The sequence below is a fragment of the Pyxicephalus adspersus genome, chromosome Z, assembly GCF_032062135.1.
Source record: "Pyxicephalus adspersus chromosome Z, UCB_Pads_2.0, whole genome shotgun sequence".
NCBI classification, from domain to species: Eukaryota; Metazoa; Chordata; class Amphibia; order Anura; family Pyxicephalidae; genus Pyxicephalus; species Pyxicephalus adspersus.
Window position 1 is genome coordinate 77,738,712 of NC_092871.1, and position 26,588 is coordinate 77,765,299.

Sequence of the window (26,588 nt, forward strand, 5' to 3'; positions counted from 1 at the left end):
TAAAGTGAGCCTAATAAATTTTCATTTTTTAAAATAACAAAGAACAAGCAATTCTTATCTTTAATCAGTTTGTACAGTAAACTGATTATATTTCTAAAAAAAATATGAAAGGATGAACACTAATGTGAAAAATGAATGAACAGGAATTAGCCACAACATTGCAGCAGGCTGTCATGCAGCAAACGTGCAGTGATCAACAGTCCTGGATGAAAGAGGTAATGTCCCCCTGCAGCACGTTGAACTTCCTGATGCATTCATTCTTCATATGACACTAATCCTCCCTACACCACACTGTCCTCTTGACTGCTGAACAGGCATGAGGCATCACAGCAGCTGCAGGGGGGATGGAAGCTCCAGCCTCAGGCAATACATGCTATATATAGCAATAAACACATATACATGGATTACACTATCATTATACCGTGTACTATGACATTAAAGTCTAACTCCGGATACACACCCAGTTTAAATATATAACGTATATATACCTGCGTTCCCTAATTTGAAGTTCTGTACAAACTCCTAGATTGTAAGCTCTTCGGGGCAGGGTCCTCTCCTCCTCTTTTGTTACTGTCTGTATCTGTCTGATATTTGCAACCTGTCATTTGCAATCTTTACTACCAGTAGTAGTAAAAATAATAATAATAAAAACAGCCTTGTGATTTAGGTTGATCTGCCACACAACAGACAACACATTTATTTTTGGTCGGGCAATATATGTTCTACACCTGCAGTTTACTGGACGATGATAATTACGATGTTATCTCTGGCTAAATAGCAGGGAAAGGATTCCATCTGCAAAGCTTATCCAAGAAGTAGAGTGATCATCCTGGCTATGCAGTATGGCAGTCATATAAAAATCACACAACAAATCCTATGGCAGATGAAACTGTATATGTATTTGATTTGTATTTTCAGCCCAAAAGGAGAGGAAGCCAATCCCGCAGTGATAAGGTTAGAAAATACCACTAGAGTGGTAGCCGAGCCAATAGTTCATAGGAGAAAAAGTGGAAGGATTGTGGCTCTTTATGGCAGAAAATAAGTCTAGCATGACATAAAACCTTTTTTTTTTCAATTGCTAAAACATATACTTCTTAGAAACATATTGGTAAAAGAGGCCCTGACAATGTTTAACCATGACTTTATAAAATACTAATAAGTCCAAGATGTGGGTCAGTACTGTACTTATGTTCTCTCCCGATGCGTTTCGCCCTATACAGGCTTCCGCAAGGGATTGCTGAGACCCTAGAAATTACATTAATGATAATATAGAATAGAATTTCCACAGTATTCTTACAATTTTGAAAATTTTTAAAATAAGCAGGTTCATCAACATATTTAGATGAATCTGCTTATTTTAAAATTGTAAGAATACTGTGGACGTTATATTATAGACCATAAGTACAGTACTGACCCACATCTTGGACTCTTTAGTGAGAGTATTTTATAAAGTCATGGTTAAACATTGCCATGGCCTCTTTTACAAATTATGTTTATAAGAAGTATATGTTTTAGTAATTGAAATAAGAGGTTTTATGTCATGCTAGACTTATTTTCCGCCATGATGAGCCGCTATCTTTCCACTTTTTCAGCCATTTACATAGAATAGAATTTACTTTAAATTAAGTGGAAATTATCAGATACTGTACACCCTATACAGTTGTGTATTTGTGTGTAAAATGCGTTTTCGGCCTACACAAGTTTGTAATTCTTTTCAGCTGGTTCTTTAATTTAGATACTTCTACCAGAAACGATACAAATCCTGAATATTTTCCTCGCTGAAGTCAAAGCAATGCAGCTTGGACAAGAGTGTGAATGGATAGTGAAGGAGCAGCAGTTCATTGATAAGGTCATATTAGCAATATCTGCTCAAATCAACAAGTTCTAATATAATACATAATTGTGCATTGTACTTAAGTCTGTGCTTTGCAATTCCCTCTCCACTTCAGTATCACCAATCACAATCCAAGGCTGGAGCTACAACATGGAGTCTACTATGAAGGGGATTTAGGAATCTTTCTCCTATATTATAGGCAGGGGATCTCCGCTCACTAGAGCATTGGTCAGATAAGATATGAATACATGAGCAAGCAGGTCCTATCCTTGTATAATTGAATTTAGACTGAAGTATTCCTTTAAGAGCCAGAGGGAATGACAAAATTTCACAAGTCTGTTTACAGACCCTAATGAGTGACAGTGTCACGCGGAAAAACTCAATATCAATGTGATTATGTGATTTCATCCAGAAACAATTGAGTGTTATGTGTCCATCTGAACAGTTCTTTCTTCTGAATGAAAGGCTTATGTAACTCGAGGGCATATCACACGCTCCATCCGCTGGCTGAACCCGCTACAGTTTACTTGCATATAGGGACAGATGCCTATCACAGGCCGTGCAGCCGCCACCACAATTATTATGATAACTTCTTACTAAATGCTTCTTAGAGATACCTGTAAACTCTCATCAGGTTTCACTTAATAATGCATGCAGAAGCGTGTCTTTTTAAGAATATACAAACATTTTTAATTGTGTATTTATGTGTGTTCAAAGCATATAAATAAACATAAATGTAAGTAAAAGGCAAAAACCACATTAAAGTGCACATGTAGAACTGCCCACTCCCCAAAAACATATACTTACCCATCTCCCTATGTCTGTGTGCACCTAATGGAAATCACGAAAATACCCACCATATCTGAGTATGTAACAGCATGTGGTTCACTCCATGTGACAGTATTGGGTCAATCAAATACCTGTGCTGTCACATGGAGTTTAGTGCAGGGGTTGAAAAATGGGAGAATAAAGAGATATGGTTACCAGACCATACATATAAATATATATTGTATTTTAGGTATGGTATTCACCTGTTAAAGCTTTCCTGGAAAGGTATCCAAAAGTGGCGAGACTGCTGTTGTGGGCATTCATACTGAATGTGATGTCAGCAGCCCAAGTAGACTCAATGTTGTGTGATAAGGGACACCTAACTTAATATGAAAAGATCTGGGCCAGCACAGATAATAATCAGACACTCTTAGAACAGTGTAATACTATGACAAATAAAGATGGAGGAAGTTGTGCTTAGAAATTGAACTCTTCCTAGAATATTCAGGTTTTCTAGCAAGCTCTGCATGTTATCAATTTTATAGAAGTAAAAACACCACAGCTATGCCTTTTTATATACCTGATTTTTTCAGTTTTATTTTTAAATTGTTAACAGGATCTCTTCTGTTATTAAGATAAAATTAAGGCTTCCACTGCTGATCTCTCTTTTGACATGTCAGGTGCTGGGTGGTCATGCTGGCTTGGTAATACCATCAGGCCCAGTTGTTTCTCTTAGGCTTAATCAAGGCACAATGATAAAGGTCCATCTGGGGTGCAAAGTCTGTGAGATAAGTTGGTTCTGATAAACAGCATTGTTATAATGCATGGCATACTATGGAATGAAGTTGAAAAAAAAGAGAATATAAGGACTTCTGAGAAGATAAAGACTTCTGGCTCCAGATTAGCGATTCAGAAAGTAATGCATACAAACTCTCTGGCCAACAGCCAAAAAGCTAGCATTTCTAGAACCAGGCCAGCACTGGCAGCCCCTTTATTTCTCATCTGGATGGGTTTATTTAATGTGTATCTCAAATGAAACAATTAGACCACAAATGGAAAGATGTCCCTAGTAAACAGCAGACAACTGCATTTCAAATAGACACATGAAGTCATCGACTCTGTGTAAAGTATTATTTCTGAGATGCTGGAAATATGAGCACGGCTGCTGATTACTTATGTACAAGGTACAATCTGTAGAGTCATCATCCTCGTCCTAGATTCACCACCCATTGAGTTTTACACCTGCAGAACAGGAGTTCTGACTTTTTAGACTCCCAAGCTGAACACTTGTTCCAAGTCAGGGACTCTACAAATGATAAAGCAAGAATCAGGATGACAGCCTCAGCGTCTACAAGTGATGCAGACGTTTCTTGTGACATTTGAGCTGTGCAGTGGCAACACCATATATGAAAGATGGGACTCTGCAGAAAGGATGAATTGCATATTCCTTAACAACGAAATAATATGACATAATATTTATTTACATACCATGTATGTATTTTTTACTAGCACTGTACCAGTCATTCCTGCTTGGAAATCAGAAGATGTTGTGGATTTTTTTACAAAGGATACTAGAAATATATCATGCTGAAATAAATTATGAACCTACTTTATAAGATAAAAGTGGCATTTAACTTACAAATGAAATTTTTCCCTGGTAAGTCATCCACTTGCTCTTAAAACTGTGTGCATATGTTCAATTATCTTTGCTCAACATAATAATTTTAGGTGTTCATTTTACAAGGGATTGATGTACAGACACACTGCATGGTTATAGAGGTGGGGAGAGGATCAGGGAACCCTGCTGCAGGAACTTCAGCGGTCCTAGTTAGCTGTTGATCATTTTAGTGATCCTGCACATCGGATTGCATAATGATGTTGTTGGACACCTGTGGATTAGATTTTTAATCTCACAATTGCAAATGAACATCTTTAGCAATGAAAATCTGTCTGTATACAGCTATAGTTTCATAGGAACCCCATTGTCAAGAAATTCCAGCCCTAGTTGGGCATTTCCTTTTCTTGTATTGCATTGTATACTCCATATTACATTATTAGCAGACTTCTTATAATACCCATGATGGCTGCACACAACTGAGAACTCAGTACAGCAAAGTCTCTAAGACACAATTGTGTCTCTCTAGCCTAAACTTTTTCAGCGTCGGATAGAGTGTGGAAGAATCATGGAGAATTGCAACCTTTATTTATAACCGTGATCAATGTTTGAAAAAAGGGATGTAAAATCCAATATTCGACAGCTGTCAGTCAAACAAAAAATTAAAAATGGGGAAAAGATCATAGAAAAAAGATGCAAAATTCTTACTTTATAACTTTGTTTTTGGGTGGACAGGTTAAAAGCTACATAAAGAAGAGCAACACAAAAAGTGATATCAATAAAGGTATAACTTACCTTTTCCACATCTGCTTTTGTCACGTTAATGTCTGCATCCATCTTTTCAAAATATTGCTGCGCCCGGTCTGCTTCCTTACAATCCCTCTCGAATCTTCTTTTACTCTTTAAATGAAAAGGGAAAAAACATTTACATCAAACCAAAACTGAATGCAGAAAACATGCTGACAGTTCAACAAAGTGTTTCTCCATCAGAGTTCCTCAGGTGTTTCCACTGACACCAATGATCTTGTTTCAGGGTTCCTCGGGTGTTTCCACTGACACCAATGATCTTTTTGGCTATCTCCAAGGATTCCTTCATCTTCGCGCTAGCCAGCAATAAAAGGAGCATTCTTCCCGCTGACCACCACACTAATATACTGTGAGCTAAGGATATAGTAATTACAGCAGGGGCTCTGAACCTCTGTAAAATAATACAAGGGTTTACCCTTGTTCAAAAGGTTGAGAAAGGCTGCTTTAACTAATGGATCCACTGAACTACCCAAGTTCGAAGTTTATTAAAGGGAGCCCTTCAGGACAGAGCGCTGGAAGTGGTCACTGCCAATATATTTTATAAGGTGCATGTTCTGTGATTATAATCCTCATCATTGTTTAGTAAACCACTCGCCTTAAAGGGTACAACTGTTGCTAAATCCTGGTCACTGTTTAAAAGATGAAGCATTTAATTGTAAAACAAGTCAGCAGTGGCATCCTTCATAATTTTATCCTGATGGATTACCTTTCAATTAAGGTGTTTTTTTTTTGCCCATAACAGCCGATCAAAATTTAGGAAATATAATTTAGAACACTTGATTGAAGATGGCTACACATGCTTGTAATAAACACATGACAAAGGCTCACCAAGCTGAATTTAGACAGATAGTTCTTTGTGGGGGGGGGACATATACTGAGCATGGTAAAAATAATTCCAGTGCCAGGACCCACTATGATACTTGACCACTGGCAGTGTGTTAGTGGAGGATTGGGAGCGGGTAATATTTCCTAAAAATCTAAAAAATCCTGTGAGTACTGCCCACTATTATTGTATGCTTCCTATAAGGTATTCTCTCCCTGGAAGAGCAGAGGTGTCAGGTTGAGTTATCCTACATGATTGTCATTTCTGGAAAAAGATGCTAAAAGACTGTATATAAAAAAAAAAGTTCTGTCAGGAATAAATTGAAGTTTTTTTAAGCTGCGTGGGAAGAAGCTTAAGGCAGATGTCAACCCCTGAATTGTGACCCAACTCATCAGTAACCACCCAATTGCTGGGTGGTTACTGAAAATTGCTGGGTGCTGCACCCAGCTAAAAGGGCTGGGGAGACTGCTGAAGGGCTTTGCAAAATGAAATTTTTTTACTCTAATCCAAGCAATAAGCTCTATTCAGGCATAGTATAAGCAGTGAACTCCATTCAAACCAAATGGCTCTTCAGAGAAAAATAAAAACATTTGAGTGCTGAAGTGAAAAAAGGACAGATGATGCCATCCAGAATTCAACAAAACGTCAATAAAGAGGTTACAGCACATCACTTTTCAAAGGCAGGAACAGTTAATTATGAGCAATGTGACCTTTTGGTAACAACACAGTGCAACTGTGGTCAGCAATAACTCAGGCAGGAGATACAGCATGACAATGGGCAGATATTTCTGTTCTGACAGACAAGGTTTGTATTATTATTCCAACTAAATTTGAAATATTATTACAAAAGCCTATTGCTGAAGGGTGAGAGGTGAAAGAACCCAAATAAACCCATAAAATCTAAATAATTTTGGAAGACCTTCTGGTTTTACAGTACTGTAGCTATATGTTCAACAGAAATAAAAAAAAACTCATTTGAAGAATAATGATTTTTTTAAATTACAGTCTGCAGTGTCCGTATAACTAAATAAGCAGCAGCTCTTCTATTACATTGTAGGCATAGCTGTGAACTATATCTCAATCAAGAATCCTAGTTTCAACAATATTTTAGATTGCTGCTAAAAAAATGGATCCACCACTATTGCTTTTAATGCATGAAATATGGCACTGCTTCAGCTGCAACAAGAAAAGGTAATAATCCCTTGTTGTCTAGAAATGAATATATTGTAGGTGGTGTTCTGTTAGTTTGATCCATGTATACATATGCACAGCAAAAGTGCATGATTTCATTTTTATAGTGTTTGGGCATTGGGATTGGGATGTATGTTCTGGTTTATAAAATCACAGAGTGACTGTAACACAAACAGACACAAACAGCGGCTTAGAGAAAAAGACTGCATCTACTTGTCAGTGCAGGAAATGGCTTCTAGAGGAAGTGCTGTCACCAAAATAGTACAAACAATTCTGCTCTAGCTCTCTGTAGGCTAACAGACAAGCGGTCAGCTGAGGTCTGTTACTAGGAATGTAATTTGGTTTATTTTACCCTGTCATAACACCAGTCTACACCACACTGCTTGGTAGCAAAGGAAGAGCGTGCAATACCCGACCCTCTAGCTGTTCCCTGCTCAATACATATTGTTCCCTAACAGGGGACATCCAGAGCTGGCCTCTTCACCCTCATTCATCAGATGCCCTGAATATGCCATGTTCTCAGCATTTCTATAATTCATTTAACCTAATCTGTTTTATTGGGTTGCAATATGGTTTTACTCATTCAGATCTTTCTCTGGGGATGACAGGATGCAAGCTATCAACTGTCACTGCTGGAATATATCCAGTAGGTGCCTGCAAATACTCTTTGGGTAATGCAGAACTCTAAACAAATTTTATAAAATGTCATTTCAGGTATACAGTTATATATACAAAGTATTAAATGCAGCTGTGTTTATTTTAACTTCCTGTATTCCCTATATAACAGGGTCCAAAATCTGAAAAAGTAGGGACAGTGCTTTAGCTTAAAGAGCAACGCTAATAAATAAAACATGCAGTGGCACTAGGTACCAATCATAGCAATACAGAGGTGTTGGTGCTACTGCTCCTTGATTGTCCAATCACAGATTAATATGAGCCCAGTTTCAGATTTTATTTTCCAAAACAGACCTAAACTAAATTTTTTACTTTACATAAAAGGGTAGCGAACCCTTTTATATAAAGTAAAAATATATTGCTTTTTTTTTTTACTGCAACACAAAAAATCAATTGGTGATCGGGCATGCACTGAAGGGGCATTTTTCTTCACTGAGGGGAGGATATGCTGATCTCACGCATGCACAGTGAGATCGGCACCCTTTTTTTTTCCCTTTTCAGCAGGTTATGTTACCCGATCTCAAGCCTGCACAGTGCAAGATCATGTAACGTACCTAGAAGAAGACGGCGAAAAAGAAGAATTCCAGGGAGCGCAGCACCTGATTGAGGAAAGCTCCAGCACGATTGAGGGATCTGCAGAATTAACCCCCCTAGCGTTCTAATTCTGTCCATATTTCCAAGCAAAAAACGTTACATTTTTTGCAAGGAAATTTATTTTACATTGTAGTCTATAATTCTTAGGCATAACTCACGAAATATGTCCAAAATTTAATAAATGTAATACATTTATTATTAAACTTTAAATAAAAAAAACACAAAAAACTTTAAAAAATAGTGAAACATCTAATATAACTGTACAGTATCATGTATAATATATAATATTAATAAATATATAATATATAAAGATTTCCTTGTATTGGACTCAATACAGCTTTTTTGTATTGAATCCAATACAAAATTATTTGAATTTCCCGCTGCTCTCCCGCCTGCACTGACGCATGCACTGATGACACTGTGAAACCCTGGAGATCGTGTCTGCAGTCGCTGTCTGGAGATCGGAGGAAGAACACGTGTCCCCAGGACCTTTCGGGGACCAGAAGGACACAGGGGGTCGACAACAGAACAAGGTAAGTGATTTTTTTTTAAGTTTTTGGCAACCCCATATATGGGATTAGCGCTTTTTGCAGGTAAAATCCACCCAGGAGTCACACTCAGGATTACCACTAGGGGGGTTATTGGTAATGCATAGCTGTCTTTCTGAATGATCTTTCATCAATCTACCAGGATGGATTTATGAACGACGTTGGGGTGCTGCTGTACAAGTGCCAGATTTTCACCCAAGACAAGCAGGCTGTTCATCTTCGGTGACAAATATCTAAAATTTGGAGATTAAACTGCAGTGTCCTCTGTTCAAGACCCAGCCAGCTGTGTTATTGGGAAGTGATGCCTAATTCCTAAGACTGGCAAAACATAAAAATAATTTTTTCAACAGGTAAAATGGTTTTTATTAATAACTCCCAGGTTAGTGTTGCTGGAATCTCAGCTTTTGAGAGTCACAGGACCAGCAGTTATAGCTGTCCCCTTATGGCATGTGACAACCCCCCCCCCCCCCCCAAGACCTAGTCCTGACCTCTCTTCCCTTTCTTACCGCTTCAAGCTGTTTCCAGCAGGTCTCAATATGCTGCTGTGCCTTGCGACCATCGTGGAAGTTCTGGAGGAGGAAAAAGAGAGACAATCGTTAGAAGAAAAATAGGAAACAGTCATAGAAACAGCATACCTTTTGTAAATATAACAAAACTTCAGAGATCAATGACCATTGTAAATATGTATCTATAATGCACTGTACATTCCCACTGTGATAGGGCAAGATCAAAGACCTCATGAACCGACACTACAATGCTGAATTTTATTATTAGGAATCTCTTCTACATAGAAAAAGGTTGCAATCCCACAATTCATCTTTCTATTATTAACTATGGGTAATGAGCACACTTTGTAAGAACCCCAAACTGGATGATATTTAGTTTGCTAAAGCTCCTTATATCATAAACAACTGCCATTTGTTTTATAACTGATGCAGGAGATTACCAGCATTGGAATGCATCAAATATTATTAAAAAAAAAAAAGAAATAAACTATTTTTGCAGACTTCTCCAGTTCATGTACAGTACATGCACAACAGCAACAGCTGCATGTCATTGATCAAGGGGTGTATTCTGACAATAGTGAAAAATGTTTGTGCATTCCGTCTCAGTATCATGGTTTTGTGGATTCCTTTGGAAGAAAGCGTGTAAGAAAATGACCACCCATAAATGTCACTATTTAACAGGAAGTGTGGGAACAAGGACTTTCATGGCTTTTTATGAAAATGCTTCTTGTTAGATGTCTCTGGGTTTAGTGATGTTGCTGTAAAATCAGGGGCTCCAGTGTATCAAAGCAAGCCACTGGATTCCTGGAACCCAAATGTGACTACAGCTCTCCTCTCATTTTACTAACATATATGTCAGGTGAAAGGAGGCTCATCTCAGGCCTGATTGTTCAGGGGCAAATGATCAAGAATCAAATTTGAAGAACCTGTGTTGTTGAAAACCCCCAACAGTAATGGGGTCTCTGATTCAGAATCCAATGGAGGAATTACTAGATTTTGTAGACTGGGTCCCGCGGGATGTAAGTTCAGGGGTACAGTTAATGATACCACTACTGAGCCCACTTTTAGTTCCCTGCTCCCCTTTATGGCTCTGCTGTGTGCTCATATTACTTTCATTATAATTTGCCTCACATCCCTATTTCTGTTCTCCTATATGATCCTTTGTTCCTTTTTTGTACACAAGATGAGAGGTTAGTACATTTGTGTTTCTGAATGTTTCAATACTAAAATTAAACCCATAATTAAAGTAGAACTTTTGGGATAGGTTGAAACGCTCATTGGCTTTTTATTGCTTTGTCCCAGTTGGTAAGATTTACCCTGACTTTAGGAAGTGTGGGGAAAATTTCCCAGCTTGGATACAAACAGCAGCCACTTTACAGAGTACATACAGCTATTTGCATCAGTAAGTCACCCCAGAGAGGCTCACAACATTCACCCATGCTAGGACCAGGTGTAGAACATGTACACTCCATGTGGAGTCTTCCTTGGGATTCAAACCTAAGAGTGATGGTGCAACTATGCTATCCAATACTTAAAAATGTTTAGAATGACATTTCAATGTCTTTGTTTTAATGTTGTATCTCCAGAGTCATTTTATATAACCGACTAGGTGACCCAGACCTTCTGCTCTAATGCAAACAGCAAATTGTGCCCTGGGGTAAGTAAAAAGCTCCACCACTGCCGCCTCCCCCTATCTGCATCTCACCCTCCTGCCCTAGAGGGAGGTGCATGCAATGCATCCTGGGAAGATCAGTGACCTAGAACAATTGTCCCATCAGCGTGTGCTTATTCCATGTGAATATCTCATAAAAGTAGAGAAGGAAGATATGAAGGACACAGAGAAAGCACCTTTAAAACATGTCAGGAGATTTGTATGGGGAGATGTTTAGATCTGGCACAAGGGGCATCTTGCTTTCAATAAATTGGCTATTACATATATTGAAGTTGTTTGCCAAGCATGACAAAAATAGTATTTCCATAGATATACAGTATACAAATGTATATGGTGTGTCTAGATAAATCCATACTCTATTACATCAATTTATATATACTTGCATGATGTCATGAAAAATTCTTTTTTTACTGGACATGTACCTGCATTTTATTTAGTATCAAACACATGCAATCCACTATGCAGAATCCCTCGGTTTATAAGAAGGAGCAGAAACTGGAAGCCTATGTAGTGTGTTGCATGTCAATATGCTGACAATACAGACTGATAGCAGGAGAAATCAGACTGAGCAGAGATATGACCTCCCCATTCTCTTCTTTCTCTTTTGTTATCAATTTAGAACAGCGGTCGCCAACCTTTTTGGTCCTGTGGACCACTAAAATTACTGGCTTCTGACCGCGCATGTGCGGGGAGACGGTTGTCAATCAAAGGGGGGGAACCTCCACCATAGTGACATCATAATACTGTCATGACCCCGCCCACTCTACCATCACAAGTCTGAGCCTGCGGTGGGAGAATGAGCGGGTTGTGTCGTGAAACACAGCCTGCCCACTTCCCTGAACCAGAGATTTGCACGGGGGACGTGGTATGCCACTCTGGCCGGTGTGTCCCCCCGGCGGGGTGCTTCTTCTGACCCCGCTCAGGGGTGCACCAACCAGAGCTGTGGACCCCCAGAATCTTCTCTCGGACCACCAGTTGGCGACCGCTGATTTAGAAGGTTGGAAATGCAGAGGTATTTCTCCTACGGGCAGCACTTTGGCCTATGCAGTGCTAGGTCCCAGGTTTGAATCTCGGCCAGGACATTATCTGCATGGAGTTTGCATGTTCTCCCTGTGTTTGCATGGGTTTCCTCCAGGTGCTTCGGTTTCCTCCCACATTCCAAATACATGCAGTTAGGTTAACTGTCTTCCCCCCAAAATTTGACCTTAGACTGTAATAATGACGTATGATTATGGTAGGGATATTGGAGGGACAGCTGATCACATGACTATGGACTTCGTCAGCGCTATATAAATACTGTGTAATAATAATAATGTCTACAACTATATCTGAGAAACTGGTGTCATCTGTCTTGCTGTGCTGTGTGCCAGACTTGTGTATATCTCATAGACAGCTCCCCTTGCAGTGAACCAAAGCAAATAGAACAATAGTAGGTTTTTCTTTTGCTCCCTATTGCTCATTATTTCCTAATATTTATATTGTGGCAGCATGGTGGCTCAGAGGTTAGCCCTCTGGCCTTTGCAGCGCTGGGTTCATATCTCAGCCAGGACAATATCAGCATGGAGTTTGCAGGTTCTCTCCGTGTTTCCGTGGGTTTTCTTCCCACATTCCAAAAACATGCAGTTAGGTTAATTGGCTTTCCCCTAAAACTGTCCTTAGACTGTAATAAAGACATATGACTATAATAGGTACATTAGATTGTGAGCTCCTTTGAGGGACAGTTAGTGACTTGACTATGGACTTAGCTGCATAATATGCCGGTGCTATAAAAATACTGTGTAATAATAATAATAATAATAATAATTGTGTCATAAAAATAATTCCTTACAAAAAAAATGGGAAGCCGGTCTGCATATTTTTACAAGTTTAGCTGAGGCCATTTTCACAAAACAAATGGTGAATAATCCAGCACATGACCTGAGCGGAGGGCGAGAGAATTGGAGGGGAAATAAACCATTTTCCAATGTACAGGGATAATTGGGAGCAGCTTCATGTACATTCTAATCACAGCCACCCCCATCCTTCCCTGTCAGGCCTTTCAAAGTGAGGAAAGCCTCTGCTCAGGGTCCATAAAAGGTATTGCAGTTAGAAAGCTGGCAAGGGGACAGATCCACAATCATTCGTTCAGATTAGCAGAGAGAGAGAAGCACGCCCTTACCCCTGCTATCTGTACGGACGCAATGCGGTCACAGACAGCTTGATTTGCACATGTCTTTATTATGTATCTGCTGCTGGAAGGGATTTTCTGCTCAGTCACCACAACAAGCTCATTCAAAGTCTTTGTGTGCAGTCATGTCTCGGTTTTATGGTCGTTTATGTTACGCCCTGGTTTATTTAAACCCGCATTGCAAATTACAAGCACTCTGTATGGGCTCAGTCGATGGGGAATACGGATAATAACATTAATATATTTGGTTGCTCAGGGTAAGATGTCTCAAAATGAAAATAAATAAAAATTGAAAGAAAAACGGTTTTAAAAAGTCAAAATCTTTATGAACACTTCATATTTTTTTGGTTTAGTCTTCAACGTTCTCAGAACAATTAACCAATATCAGATTATCAGATGATTCATTTCATTAGCTGTAAAACATAACCTAAGGTTTAATTTGTTAGTGGCTCCAGGTTAGGCTTCCCAGCTCATAACAAATGAAACATAAACAATAAACACTTCATAGCTGAAAAGGCTGAAGATACAAAGAAACCGATTAATGCAGGTTTAAATTCAATTTAAAGAAAAAGAAAAATGTGTAACTACAGCAGGCATTAATACCTGAATCTCTTGTCTTGATAGAGGACTCCTCTAATTATTATCCTGTATTTCTATAGCACCCACATATTAAATAGCAATGTACAAAGTTATTAGTCGTGTAACTAACTGTTCCTCAAAGGAGCTCACAACCTAATGTCCCTACCATAGTCTAAGGTCAATTTGGGGGGAAGCCAATTAACCTAAATGCATGTTTTTGTAAAGTGGGAGAAAACTGGAGTACCCAGGAAACCCATGCAAACACGGGGAGAACCTCCATGCAGATGTTCTGGCCGTGATTTGAACCTGAGACCTAGCGCTGTAAAAGCCACCATGCTGCCCCCAATTGACAATACAGAGGACTGGGATAAGGAGAAGCAGCAGTGCGGCCCAATCAGGCTTTATTTCAGTGCACATGTGCCGACATTATGCCCGAAAAGTGAGCAGAATTGTTCATACTGTTACTGCCCCTTAATTTGACAGTAAAGGCAGTTCCCATGGGTGGCATGGTAATTTAGTAGATAGCACTCTTGCCTTTGCAGGATTAGGGTCTTAGGTTCAAATCCCAGGGCCAATTAGCAATTTGTAAAGGTGAGCACTGTCACCAGGACAATGAACTGGAGATTGGTCTGACACCAGTTTGAGATGCTTGACTGCTTTTCTGTAACTAATTCCACCTGCAGTTGACCTTCTGATCTGCATTTAAAGCTCCACCCTAATTATCTGCTAAAAATCTGCAAATGTCTATTCCTGTCCACCAGGGTGGTATAAGTGACCCCCATCCCACCTTTGGGTGTTTCATTTCCACCAGTTAAATTATCCAAAATAAAATAGAAAAATCTAGCAGTGAGCACAATTATAAATATGCAGAGATCTCAACAACAGGGTCCCTGAGAGATGTAAGCAACAGGAGGTTTAATTCTGCAGCATCTACTAAACACTGAGAATTCAGATATGTTTGGATGAAATAGGTTCACCAGCAGCTTCTCCTTCATTCTGCCATTTTTCTTTTCAACTACTGGAAACAAGGTGATATACAGAGCCAATCAGATATATATCTATAAATATATAGGAGAGGTTTTAGGTCCAAAACCTGATCCCCAATGCTAAATTGATCCAGAATCATCAAAATTGAAGAAGGAAAGAGAGGCCTTTTCGTGGCAACACTGTAAACAAGTGATTTATTTGGGCTATTTCAACACATTAAGCTAGACATAGCCCAATTGCACTAAATATTTACAAATGTGATATAGTGATTGTATAATACCAATGTACAATACCAAATTGCTTTTGATTTATATGAAAACACAGTTTTCATACACAATTTGTTTCGGGTTTATCCAACATGTTTCGCCCAAAGGCTTCTTCAGGGGACTTTTTGTGGAGACTTACACTATGCAAATACAATGTAATAAAGAATGAGAATATGTGTGAATAATGGATAGATGTATTTATCTATATATACATAAGAGAATACCCTAAATATGGTCATACCAGAAACATGAAACAAGCTTAATCATAACATACATAATATAATTTTTGCATTAAAAAAACATTTGTTTTCCTTCTCCAATTTTGCATATCTGGCAACCATCTCATATTATCAAATACACATTTCCCTGGTGTTCTACCTTTTAAGGTTCAAGCCCTGAATCTGAATCTTTATGGTAAGATGCTCCAGTCTTGCATTCAAATCCACGTGTAATTTCTATAATGCTAGGAATTGATCTAAACGGGTGATCTATCTCTGCAGCTTGGCTAACATAAGGAAACTGTAGAAGCCCAAATATTTATCTATAAACTTTAATTTAATGTCTAGTCAAAATTTCAGCTTATCTACGTATTGCCACCCTTCCCAGCTCTAGAAATAAAGAAACTTGTTATATTTATTCATAGATTGCAAGCTTTTCAGGGCAGGGTCCTCTCCTCCTCCTGTGTCACTGTCTGTATTTGTCTGTCATTATTTAATTGTATTTAGTGTTAACTATTTTAGTGTTAACTATTTAATGAACAGTGCTGCCTAATATGTTGGTGCTATATAAATCCTGTTTAGCAATAATTTAATATTATTTAGAGATATTTTCTACCATAAAATGCAGATTATTTTACTACTTCATGCTAAAAATCTCAGCGATAGAGAACAATGAGTCACAGCAGGGCTGCAGAATGGAATTGTGTATGACCAAGCTCCCCCCTCCCCAATGTGACATCTGGGCCCTGACATCTGGAAGCCGCATCACAAGGCTGACCAATGGAAGAAAAGAAAAACATCTGTGACATCTGTGATGGATGGAGAAGTTGGGCGGTTGGGCTGTACTAGACGATCCTTTATTGCACACTCAGAAATTCCAGGAGACCCAAGTCAAAATATAGACAATGCAAAATAAAGGAAAATATGCTTGAAAGAAAGAGGAAGAGGAATTGCTGACACAACAGTTATTATACATGTTGCTGTTACTTTTACCAAATATTTATATCTTTTTCTGCAGAAAAGTCAGCGTAACTTAGAAGATGGTGGTCAGGCTTCTCACGTCCTGCAGTGCTAAAGGGGGGCACCACCTCTGATCAAAATAAAGTGGCGTACCAAAGCTGAACTCCATGCAGGCTGCTAAATACATAGTAAAAACAAATACAGAAAAAATTGTTTTATTTGGCAAAGGTTCAGCCTGTTTTAAGGAAGCTCAACCAGGCAGCACAGCTACTTCAGTGACCATTAGCTGCTCCCGGACAACTGCTCCTTTGCAAACCGCAGTGCAGGTCCATAGTAATGCACACATTGCTCTATCATTTGGTGAGCAATGTGGTGCGGTGCGGTTCTTCTTTCAGAGGAGGAAAAGTACCCGCACAGCCAGAAGCAACATGTCGCTTTCAAGAACAATGCCACAACCACTAACACTGTCTGTGTACATACAGATGTGTGGCATGCCATACAACACTGCAGTGAAGCATGCCATAAACAGTCAACCCCCAAGGGCCATCTGAAGTCAGAAATGCCCCTTAGGGTTACAAGACAGGCTAATGCTAGGGTCACAGGGTGGGTTAGTTTAGGGCAGCGGTCCCCAGTGGTTTAGTTCAGTGGTCTGCGGCTCTGTCCCCCGTATGGACATATGCATGTGTGGTCGGTGAGGTCCGAAAGGTTGACGACGACTGATTTAGGGTACAGGACAGGTTAGTTTAGAGGGTGTGTTAGTTTAGGATTTCAGGGCGGATTAGTTTGGGGTGACAGGGCGGGGTTAGTTTAGAACTACAAGCAGGGTTAGTTTAGGGTTAAAGGGCGGGTTAGAGTAAGGTATGGAGGGAAAGTTGCAGAAAGTGTTAGTGTTACAAGAAGGGTTAGTGTGATTGATTTTTTTTATAGTATTACCAGCCCTTTCAACTGTCAAGTCATTAAATATAAAAAAAAAATGTCTAATAAAAAAGCTAGGCGGTAGCAGGGTGAAAGTGTTATATAACGGTGCCTGAGGGAGAACATCAAGTCATTTTCACTGTGTACACCTGGAGATTACTTTTCACAGCAGAGCAGAAACACTTAATGACACATGACTTTTCTGCAGTGCCGCTGTGCGTCATCTAGAAACAAACCTTCTAATTCATTGCACAGTTTATATGGGGAATCAACCACGCCGGAAACAACCAAGTCTTATGATCGACTATAATTCGGTTAGCAGGATAAAGAGATCAGATAAGAATGAGCAAACCCTGACAGACAAGGTGAGTTATCAACAGAATCATAGGAAGATTTTGGGCAAATCAAGCTGAATATCATTCAGCTAAAGAATGGCAGTGGGGTTTACATTTGTCACCCCCTTGGCATGCCGGAGAGATATTTTAGATATCTTTGCAAACTGTGGGCTGTTTTGAAGAAAGATTCAGATCTGATTTTGACTTAAAAACACACATCAAAGTAGTCATGGGTGCTAAAGGAGCCTAAGAGGAAGATATAATTTAAACTGTCATCTGATAAATCTCTCTCACAATCGGACTTGCTGCTACATTTTTGCACAGTATGTTATCAGTTCAAGTATAAATGTCATAAGTGTAAGCTCTTCGGGGCAGGGTACTCTCCTCTTGTGTCACTGTCTGTATCTGTCTGACAATTGCTACCCCTATTTATTGTACAGCAAAGCATAACATCTTGGCGCTATATAAATCCTATTTATTATTATTATTATTATTATTATTATTAATAATAATAATAATAATATTAATGAATATGATAAGTGAGAAAATATTAAGGCTACTATTCCTTGCAGAATGCTGTTTAAAACCCTTTCTGGAACAATAACTACACAATAAGACATCATACTCAGGGTGGTGATACACCTGACATAATATGTTATTAGTAATAAACAAGATTTATAAAGAGCCAACATATTATTCAGCCCTGTACATTAGAAGAAGGATGGGTGGACAAGTTTAAAAAGATGGGATTTGAGTGCTATTCTAAATGAGAAAAAAGTAGGAGCAAGCCGAATAGGATGAGGAAGACCATTCTAGAGAGTCGGGGCAATTCTAGAAAAGTCTTGGAGCCATGCGTGTGATGAAATAATATCACCTTAAGCAACCTACACACCTGAACCAATTTACCTACAAATACATTGTATCTGCATAACCTATCCAATTTTTCATCAACCCTTGCTTTGTAAAGTTCTTGGCAATCTAAATTAGATTTTTTAGTTGTTAAAGTGTATGGCTGTATAATAACACCTCTGAATCAGACTAGTATCCAAAATGGACGAAGTTTCAGGGTTTGTCCTGGTTAGCCCCGAGTGAAGATCATGAAAGGTGCCTATATACACTTTGTTAGCAAACCATTTATGCATAAAACAAATTCAAAATATGGCTATGATGCTAGTAAAAAGGATTATGGATCATGCCTAGCCACCTTTACCAATACATGCATTGCAATGTTCTTTAAGGCGCTTTTATGCTCCGTGATATAAGTTTAAAAAATCTACATTTTACCCCTATTATATGGCCTGAAGCTCTATGAGGTACCACTGATAAGTAGGGTCTAGGTCAATGAATTTTATAAACTTTCAGGAATTAACTGGAAAAAATATAGCTCTTGGATTCTAAATCTCTTAATCTCTTAAAGCCCTAAGGCTGAGTAGGGTCCACTGACTCCTAAAAGCTTAAACAAAAGAATTGAAAATGAATATATAGTCCCCGGATCTTGAGCACCAAGCCTGAGTTAAGTCCAGGTCAATGATTCCTATAAGCTTTAAAAAGCTTCTAAATAGAGTCCGAACTAGAGTCCGATGTCACATATAGGGTCTGATTTATTAAAACTCTCCAATGCTGGAAAAGGTGGACTATCATTGGAGAACCTGGGTGATCCAGCAAATCTGGAACAGATTTTTAAAAGTCATTTGCTATTGGTTGGCAAACATTTCCCTCTCGGAAGTAGATTCCTTCAAGGTTTTTTTTTTTAGATCACCCAAGTTCTCCCATGATTTCTCCAGTCTTGGACAGCTTCAATAAATCAGGCCCATTGATTGAAACTATCACAAATCCAAGTCTTAAAATGTTAATAATTTCAAATGACACAACACCATAATAAAGACAGTCACTCCTCAACCCCAATATTATGGGGAGGGAGGAAATTACCAAAGTTTACCAATGCTTTCAGGACTACAGAATTTCATTTATATAGACTTTTTGAATCATACATTTAATTTTCACTCATCTCTTAATGCATTTCGCTTCTGATTTTCAGAAGAATGAGGAGTAAACAATAGTTCATTGGCCTGCAAGACAAGTACAAGAAGTTGCACCCTACAGGTCTCCCAGGACACCAGAGAAGCCAAATTACCAGCAGAAGGGCCCATATCTATAGGGACAGTTTTACAGAAGTCATGTGGTAATGACATCACTTGCATGGTTGTTATTTATAGTTTACCTTAAACCCGTCAATCCAGCCAACCCACGTGGAGAAGCTCCCCATGGTTATGCATTCAGTTTCAACTTTATACAAAATTGCTTTCCTTTAGAGAACAAATTATAGGTGCATTGAATGAGAGTCTGAATATCCAGTAGAATCCCAATTAACATTTTCTGGGTTCCCAATTTGTTAGGCTGATCATAATGGATCCCACCCCAATACAGCGCTCAGATGACAATGGGGTATTATTGGACTAACCACAATGAGATTCATATGTGATATTTGTCATTCCTTTTAATGATCCTTTGAGGTCAAAAGATAAAAAGATGAAGTTTGCACAATTCCAACAGGGCATCAGGAAAAAATGTCAACATTTTATCAGCAGTCACAGTGTCTACTTACACTATTTACAGGTGAAACTGAGCAAGCTGCTTTTTATTACAAAGTTGCTCACTATACAGTTTGAAAAAAACAAGATTCCCTTTAAATGAATAACACATTAGGCAATGACAGCAGAGCTGATCCTTATATATTGTAGGACTGATAAGGTAAAGTTAGGTTTCTGTAGCTATATTGCAGTGTAGAATCTTGGCATGACAAGCATGTGATGTATCTGACTTAAGCCAGAACATCCCAGTCTTAACCAGGCACTGTGATAAGACTGATACAGCAAGCAGACTCCTGCAGCAACATTACCGGCTGCTTCACATGCAAGCAAGTCAGCAGAAAGTCTTGACCTCTACATGCTTGACTTTGTGTGTGATATTTAAAATCACTACACCATTCCATTTCTAGAGACACCTGTAAAGAGTGAAAAATGAACTCCCAACAGAGAAGCTGAATTGCAAACATTCCTGAAGCTTCTGCAACCTGTTTATGACAAGATAGTTTGATTGTGAAAGTGGACCTGTCAATGTGTCCAAACTGGCAAATATGGCCAAAGTGAAGGAGTCTTGTGATGACGGGTTATCTGAAATGGTAATTACAGCCTTGGAAACTATCCAAACTTAATATTTCCTGCCAGGAGCAGCATTGTCACCATAGGACTGGCATTTTGTTAGAACAACAGAAAACAGTCGCCCCCCTACCCACCCATCTTCATTTCCCCAAGATGGGAGGGAGAAGGTATTCTGTAGTCCATAGAAGTAACTTTAAATGTGAAAGAAATGCCATGGACTTTCTATGACCACATCAAACTCATTTGATTGTTTTCTTGTCCAGTCACATTTCTCGTGCAGCATTATAATAAGACATCTATGGGACACTACAGGATCCACTGTGACTCTAATGTTATGGGTGAATGATAAAATGCAAGCAGCAGAGTGCTGTTGTCACCAATATCAGTCTCCATGAAATCTAAATTGGGACCTTACTGGACAATTAGACTCATATGCTGTGCACAAATAATCTGTGTAATTCTTATATTATTCCTGCAGTTTTCTAAAGGAAAGCAATCAAGTTGAAAATGAATGCATGACCGTAGAGAGCCTTTCCATGTAAGTTGGCTGGACTAAGCAGTTTAATGCAAACTATAAATAAAAATCATGCAAATGATAAGATGTAATTTCTACATAAAACTACCCATCAGAAAAGCCTAGGGTAACTCCTTTAGATATGGACACTGTAGGAAGAGAAGCAGCTGATGGTATCCATGGACCTAAGGTTGTCATTCCTCAATCTGACTTACCTACTATGGGTTCCTGAGACACCAGAAACATTTCTCCACGATTAAGTTCTTCTGAACTTGTAAACTTGAACTTGTTTTTGTCAACTGTGTGGTATTAGGTGATCTTGTCCTGAAGTAAAATTATATACTTCCAATCCTGTTTCCTTTATCAAACAGTTTATACAGAAAAGGGGGGCCAGATATAAACCACTGAACCAACCAAGAGTAGGCTTATCAAAAGACAGCCATTTCCTTCTTTGAGGTATTGAACACAAAAAACTGACCCCTCACAACTCAATCTAAATTGGTCATACTTTACATTTTTATTATAAGGTGGACTTATCCTTTGGAAATAACCAGTAGGGTATTTTTGACAGATGGGGAATGTAGCTGTGGTGCGTAAAGTTACTATTTCAAGACATCTTTGCTCAATGTACAGATATAAGTCTAATCTCAGAGCTGTCAGCTACAAATCAGCTTTCACCTCCCTGAAACATTCTCCATGTCACCGTCAGCAGCTTGGAGCCTCTCGAAAAACTTGTTGCCTCTCTGGAGTCTATTTTATGACAGGGCTCTCTAAAAATATATCCAAAAGACTTCTGTCATGTTTGTCAGTTTCAGGAATCGGTTTTGGAAATCCTCCATTTTTAGAATCCCTCTAAGCGATTCCTAAAGCGCCCGTGCAACAAAACAAAATACACAAACTTAGAAGTTAAAGGTGAAAATATGGGGCTGCTGAGCTCCTCTGGAAAACACTATTACTATTAATATGATCTTCTACCTTAAGTACTTCCAAGGTCATGGTCTTGACTGAGGCATACAGATAGAGAAAGTTATTATAATTGTGACAGTTAGTGATATGACTACGGACCCAAAAAAGCACTGTGTAATATGTTAGTGATATATAAATATATAATATTAGTAATATTATAAGTTCTGTGAATTTTTCCCTGGTCCCTAACTCTAATTAAGGTGAAGAGTCCCCAAGGGGTTCAGCAATAGGAGCTCCTTTTTAAATAACATGGTTTCCTCCACGGGCCAGTTCACACTTGCTCATTTCTATCAATGGGTTATTCTTAGGTATCCTCTCATCATCCATAGAAGATATGGGACATTAGGTTGAAGCTAGTTGAATATAAGTATATTTCTAGGTTGTGGAAGAAAACCAATATACCCAAAGGCAGCACACACAAATGTATGAGAGCCTACAAAACTATGCACATATTAAATACTATACCAAAATATTAAGCAACACATAGGTTTAACAACACAGCAGGTATGGGGAACTTTTTACATAACACATATGCAAAACACTACATCGGCTTTCATAGTAGTTGTAACCATGATGAAATGATTGATGGGTTTTGAACATAAGTAGTAGTATAGTTCACAGATTGCAATGCAGTGTGTCAGGGCACATTTGTGTGTCACCATACCAGTGTGACAAGATTGTCAGGTCTAATACAGCTACAGACATCGAAAAGCAGCAAGGATTAGCAATAAATGGCATTTAATTTTACAATATGAACCAAACTTGCAGAGAAATATACAACATAATTATTTCTGACAGCTGAGTCAATGGCCAAAAGCAATGGATGGGTACAAACATAGGCGGACTATATGGTCTGAGAGTTGTAAGAAAAACTCCTCTAATAATGCCATAAACCAGGAAGCTCCCAACAGGGAACCATTACATGGTTATCTGTAAGGACAGAAATATGGAGGCTGCCAGTGTGGACCTTGTGGGAATAGTTTCCTGGCTGCCTTTTCTACAATATTTGAGTATTTGACACAGAAAGAACATGCAGATTGAAAAGTCACAAAAAATCAAAAGTTCTGATCTGTGCGCTTGTGGAAAGTATGTAAGCCATTGGGTCAGAATGATAACCAGGCAGCATACTGAAAAGTGGAGGTCCGAAATGTAAGCTTGCCCTGCATGATTCTCCCAATATGGTACCCACTGATTTCCACAGAGGAAAGACTAATCAAATTATCAAAGCTGTAACTAACCACAGCGGAATGGAAAATAATATAGGTGAGATTTAAAATCGTGAATTGTGCCTAAGCAGTATACTAAAAATAAGCCTTTTGTTCTTGAACCCCCATGGAAAATAGTATTGACACACCTGAGCCTAGATGTATATCGACAGAATTTGATATAGGGCACTGCTGGGACAGAGTCATGAAATTTGGGGTGAGATATATTAATTGAATCGAAGCTGGAGGCTCCAATATGAAGAAGCAAAGTTTTGCAGATACCAGGATGCATCCATGTAGACACAGCATAGAACAAGGGATGGTAGTTTAGTAATGAGGGACAGGCTGGAGGGAGACCAGGGACAATATCGGTTACTGGTCCTTTGCCCTCTGTTTACCTTATTCCAGGAACGGTTTCAGTTTTCAGTTCCTCCCTAACTTGTATTTCTTTCTAAAACATTTACAGCAGCCTTCATCACCTACATATATTACAAAAAGGCTGTTGTAAATGATTTAGTTTGTAAACCCATTAAAGTTTAATAACTGGTTAAGGTTTTAATGGATATGATCTATAAGGTATGGAACCACTTTAGGACCACTGGAAGACTTGCACATTCTAACATGGCCAAAGTCTTAAGCTACCTACACACTTCCAATGGTTCTCACCCAATAATCAGCTCAGGGCCGATATCGGACAAGAACCTGAAGTGTGTACAGCGTGCGTCGTTTATCGTTCGCACGACTGTCCTGGCAGATCCACTGACCATGAATGAAGTATGATCGTAATCCAAGTGAAGGGGGACAGCACACAGCGGGATGCAGCTCTGTCACTCTCCCCCTCTCCTCTGCATAGAGCAGAATGGAGCTGTATGTACAGCACTCGTTCATGCATCGTGCAGTGCTTAGTCATTGGAAAGGATTGTGAAAGATCCTTTCCAACGACTATAATTGCAAGTGTGTATGAGGCTTAAGAGCACGGAAAGTGTCCCAGTGGTTAACTTTCCAGATTTGAGATTCTAGGTTCTTTTTCCACCAGGGGTATTACTGGCATTGAAATGGTTCTACAAACACATTTGTTTACTGAACAATAGTCAGAATAGATCTTTAACCTTTATTATCTATTTCCTGTCCAACTCTGCTGTTCTTTACAAAACCATTCATCATTAATGACCAACTCTAATTCCTATGACCTCTCAGCCTTGTGTGTAAAAACCTAGATGAAACTTTGTGTTGCCAAACAATGCCTGGCATCAGACACAATGGGGAAGATAAATCTTTATGAGAACACTATTTCTTATTTGATTAACATTAACTATTTCATTCAGAGTTGAAAAATAAAGATATGGGTAGCACAGTTGGATCAGTGGTTAGCACTTTTGCCTTTGCAGCATTAGGTCCCAGGTTGGAATCTAACCAGGACAAGGCAGCCAGGACACTATCTGCAAAGAGTTTGTATGTTTTCCCCTATTTGCATGGGTTTCCTTCTTTCACTCCGGTTTCCTCCTACATCCCAAACGCATTCAATTAGGGTAATTGGGTTCCCCAAAAAGTTGGCTTTAGGCTGTGTTAATGACATATGAATACAGTGTTGCCCCCAGCCCCTTTTAGCTGGGTGCAGCACCCGGCAATTTTCAGTAACCACTCGGTTGTTTTTGGGTGTTTACTGATATGTTGGGTAACAATGCAGGGCTGCCACCCGCCTACAGCTTCTTCCCACCCAGCTTAAAAAAAGTTTCTGGAGAATATTGGAATATGGTAGGGACATTAGATTGTGAGCTCCTTTGAGGGACAGTCAGTAACATTACTATGGACTTTGTAAAGAACTGTCTAATAAGTCGGTGCAATATAACTATATAAGGTAATAATAATTTTGGCTGATAATTGGGATTTATTATAGGCAGAAGTTCCTGGTTACTAAACTGTATAGACATCATTACTGCTCCACATACTGTTGTACAGAAATGCTGGAGTGTCTATGATACCAGGTTTTAGCGGGTTTAAAATAGTCCCCATCATATTACATACAGCATCCCTAGCTGAGGCCTCCAGCCCTGTTCAGTAGCTCCCCTCAGATATAATGACAGTCCCATTATCTTTTCATAATGGCTGCTAAAACTAAACAAAGAACAGCAATAAAAATAGCAGAAAGCCAGCCATGAATGTAAACTCTCAAATTAATGACTCAGCTGTAAATCTAAGAACATCTCAGTGCATTTCAACTAATTATGGGGTCCCAAAAAATAAGAAAATTGTTCTAAAAAAGAAACAAAACGAAAAACAAAAAAAAATTCTAGCAGAAAGGCCCCTAATTGCAGAAGAGACATGTCGTCCTCTTCCATAATAACATGATATTTCTTCTGCAATAAAACAAAATTATCTGCCTCTTTGCAATCTTTTGGAGGGCAAGCTGACCCTTGCCGAGAACAAATGAACTTCGTGCACATGTGCAGGAGTTAGATCATTACAGGCTGGCTACTCAAGATGGTCAAAAATCCTAAATCTGGAAAAGGAGTTAAGATGTTTAGACTGGCGACAAAGCGAGGTGAGAGAGTTTAGTTCTGTTTTAAATCCTCATGCACCATGTATTGTCCAGGGAACTTTTGAAGCCCAAAACTAAGAATCTGGTATGTTATAGCTAACAATTAAAATTTGGCTAAAAAGTGTCCCCACCAACCAAGCTTGGCTTTTTAAAAGAACAGTACTACCTACCCCTTATAGCTGTGTACCAGGGGGGGTCCTGAGAAGTTCCTGGCTTTGCCCCCTTCAAGATGAAATGGAAAATTGAGTGTGGGGGCATATGACAGCCAAATATCTTAGTATGCAACTGTGCAAATATCAGGTCCTTCCGATTCTTAAAACTGTTTTTTCTTTTGGTGAAAAGCTGTGATGGCAGAGGCACAAGCAAGTTTCACGTCGTTGGAGTTACGGGCCGTCATGAAGTTTCTCCAGGGTAAGGAAGGACACTTCTCCTCCAGTTTTTGTGACTGTCCTTTGCTGACTTTCCCAGGAGAAACAAAAACTTCATGACGGCCCATAACTCCAACGACGTGAAACTTGGTTGTGCCATGACAGCTTCTCACTAAAAGAAAAAACAATTTTAGGAATCGCAAAGACCTGATATTTGCACAGTTACATACTAAGATATTAGTGTCATATGCTCCCACACTCATTTTTCTATTTCATCTGGGGGCAAAGCCAGGAACTTCTCAGCACCCCCTTATACATAAAGCTCTGAGCAACTGCTGCCTCTAAAGCTGCGTACACACGGCAAATTTTTCTCGC

General features: G+C 39.0%; 1 protein-coding gene across 15 annotated transcripts in view; it reads right to left on the reverse strand.

Annotated features, from left to right (window-relative positions):
- Positions 1-26,588, reverse strand: part of FNBP1 (formin binding protein 1) — a 138,556-nt gene that overhangs the window by 50,024 nt on the left and 61,944 nt on the right. For all 15 annotated transcript variants that reach the window (XM_072429894.1, XM_072429897.1, XM_072429892.1 and 12 more), the window contains exons 5-6: positions 9,362-9,424; positions 5,013-5,117 (exon numbers count right to left, since the gene is read on the reverse strand). In XM_072429894.1, the coding sequence (XP_072285995.1) occupies positions 5,013-5,117; positions 9,362-9,424 (168 nt within the window). The remainder of the gene's footprint in view (positions 1-5,012; positions 5,118-9,361; positions 9,425-26,588) is intronic.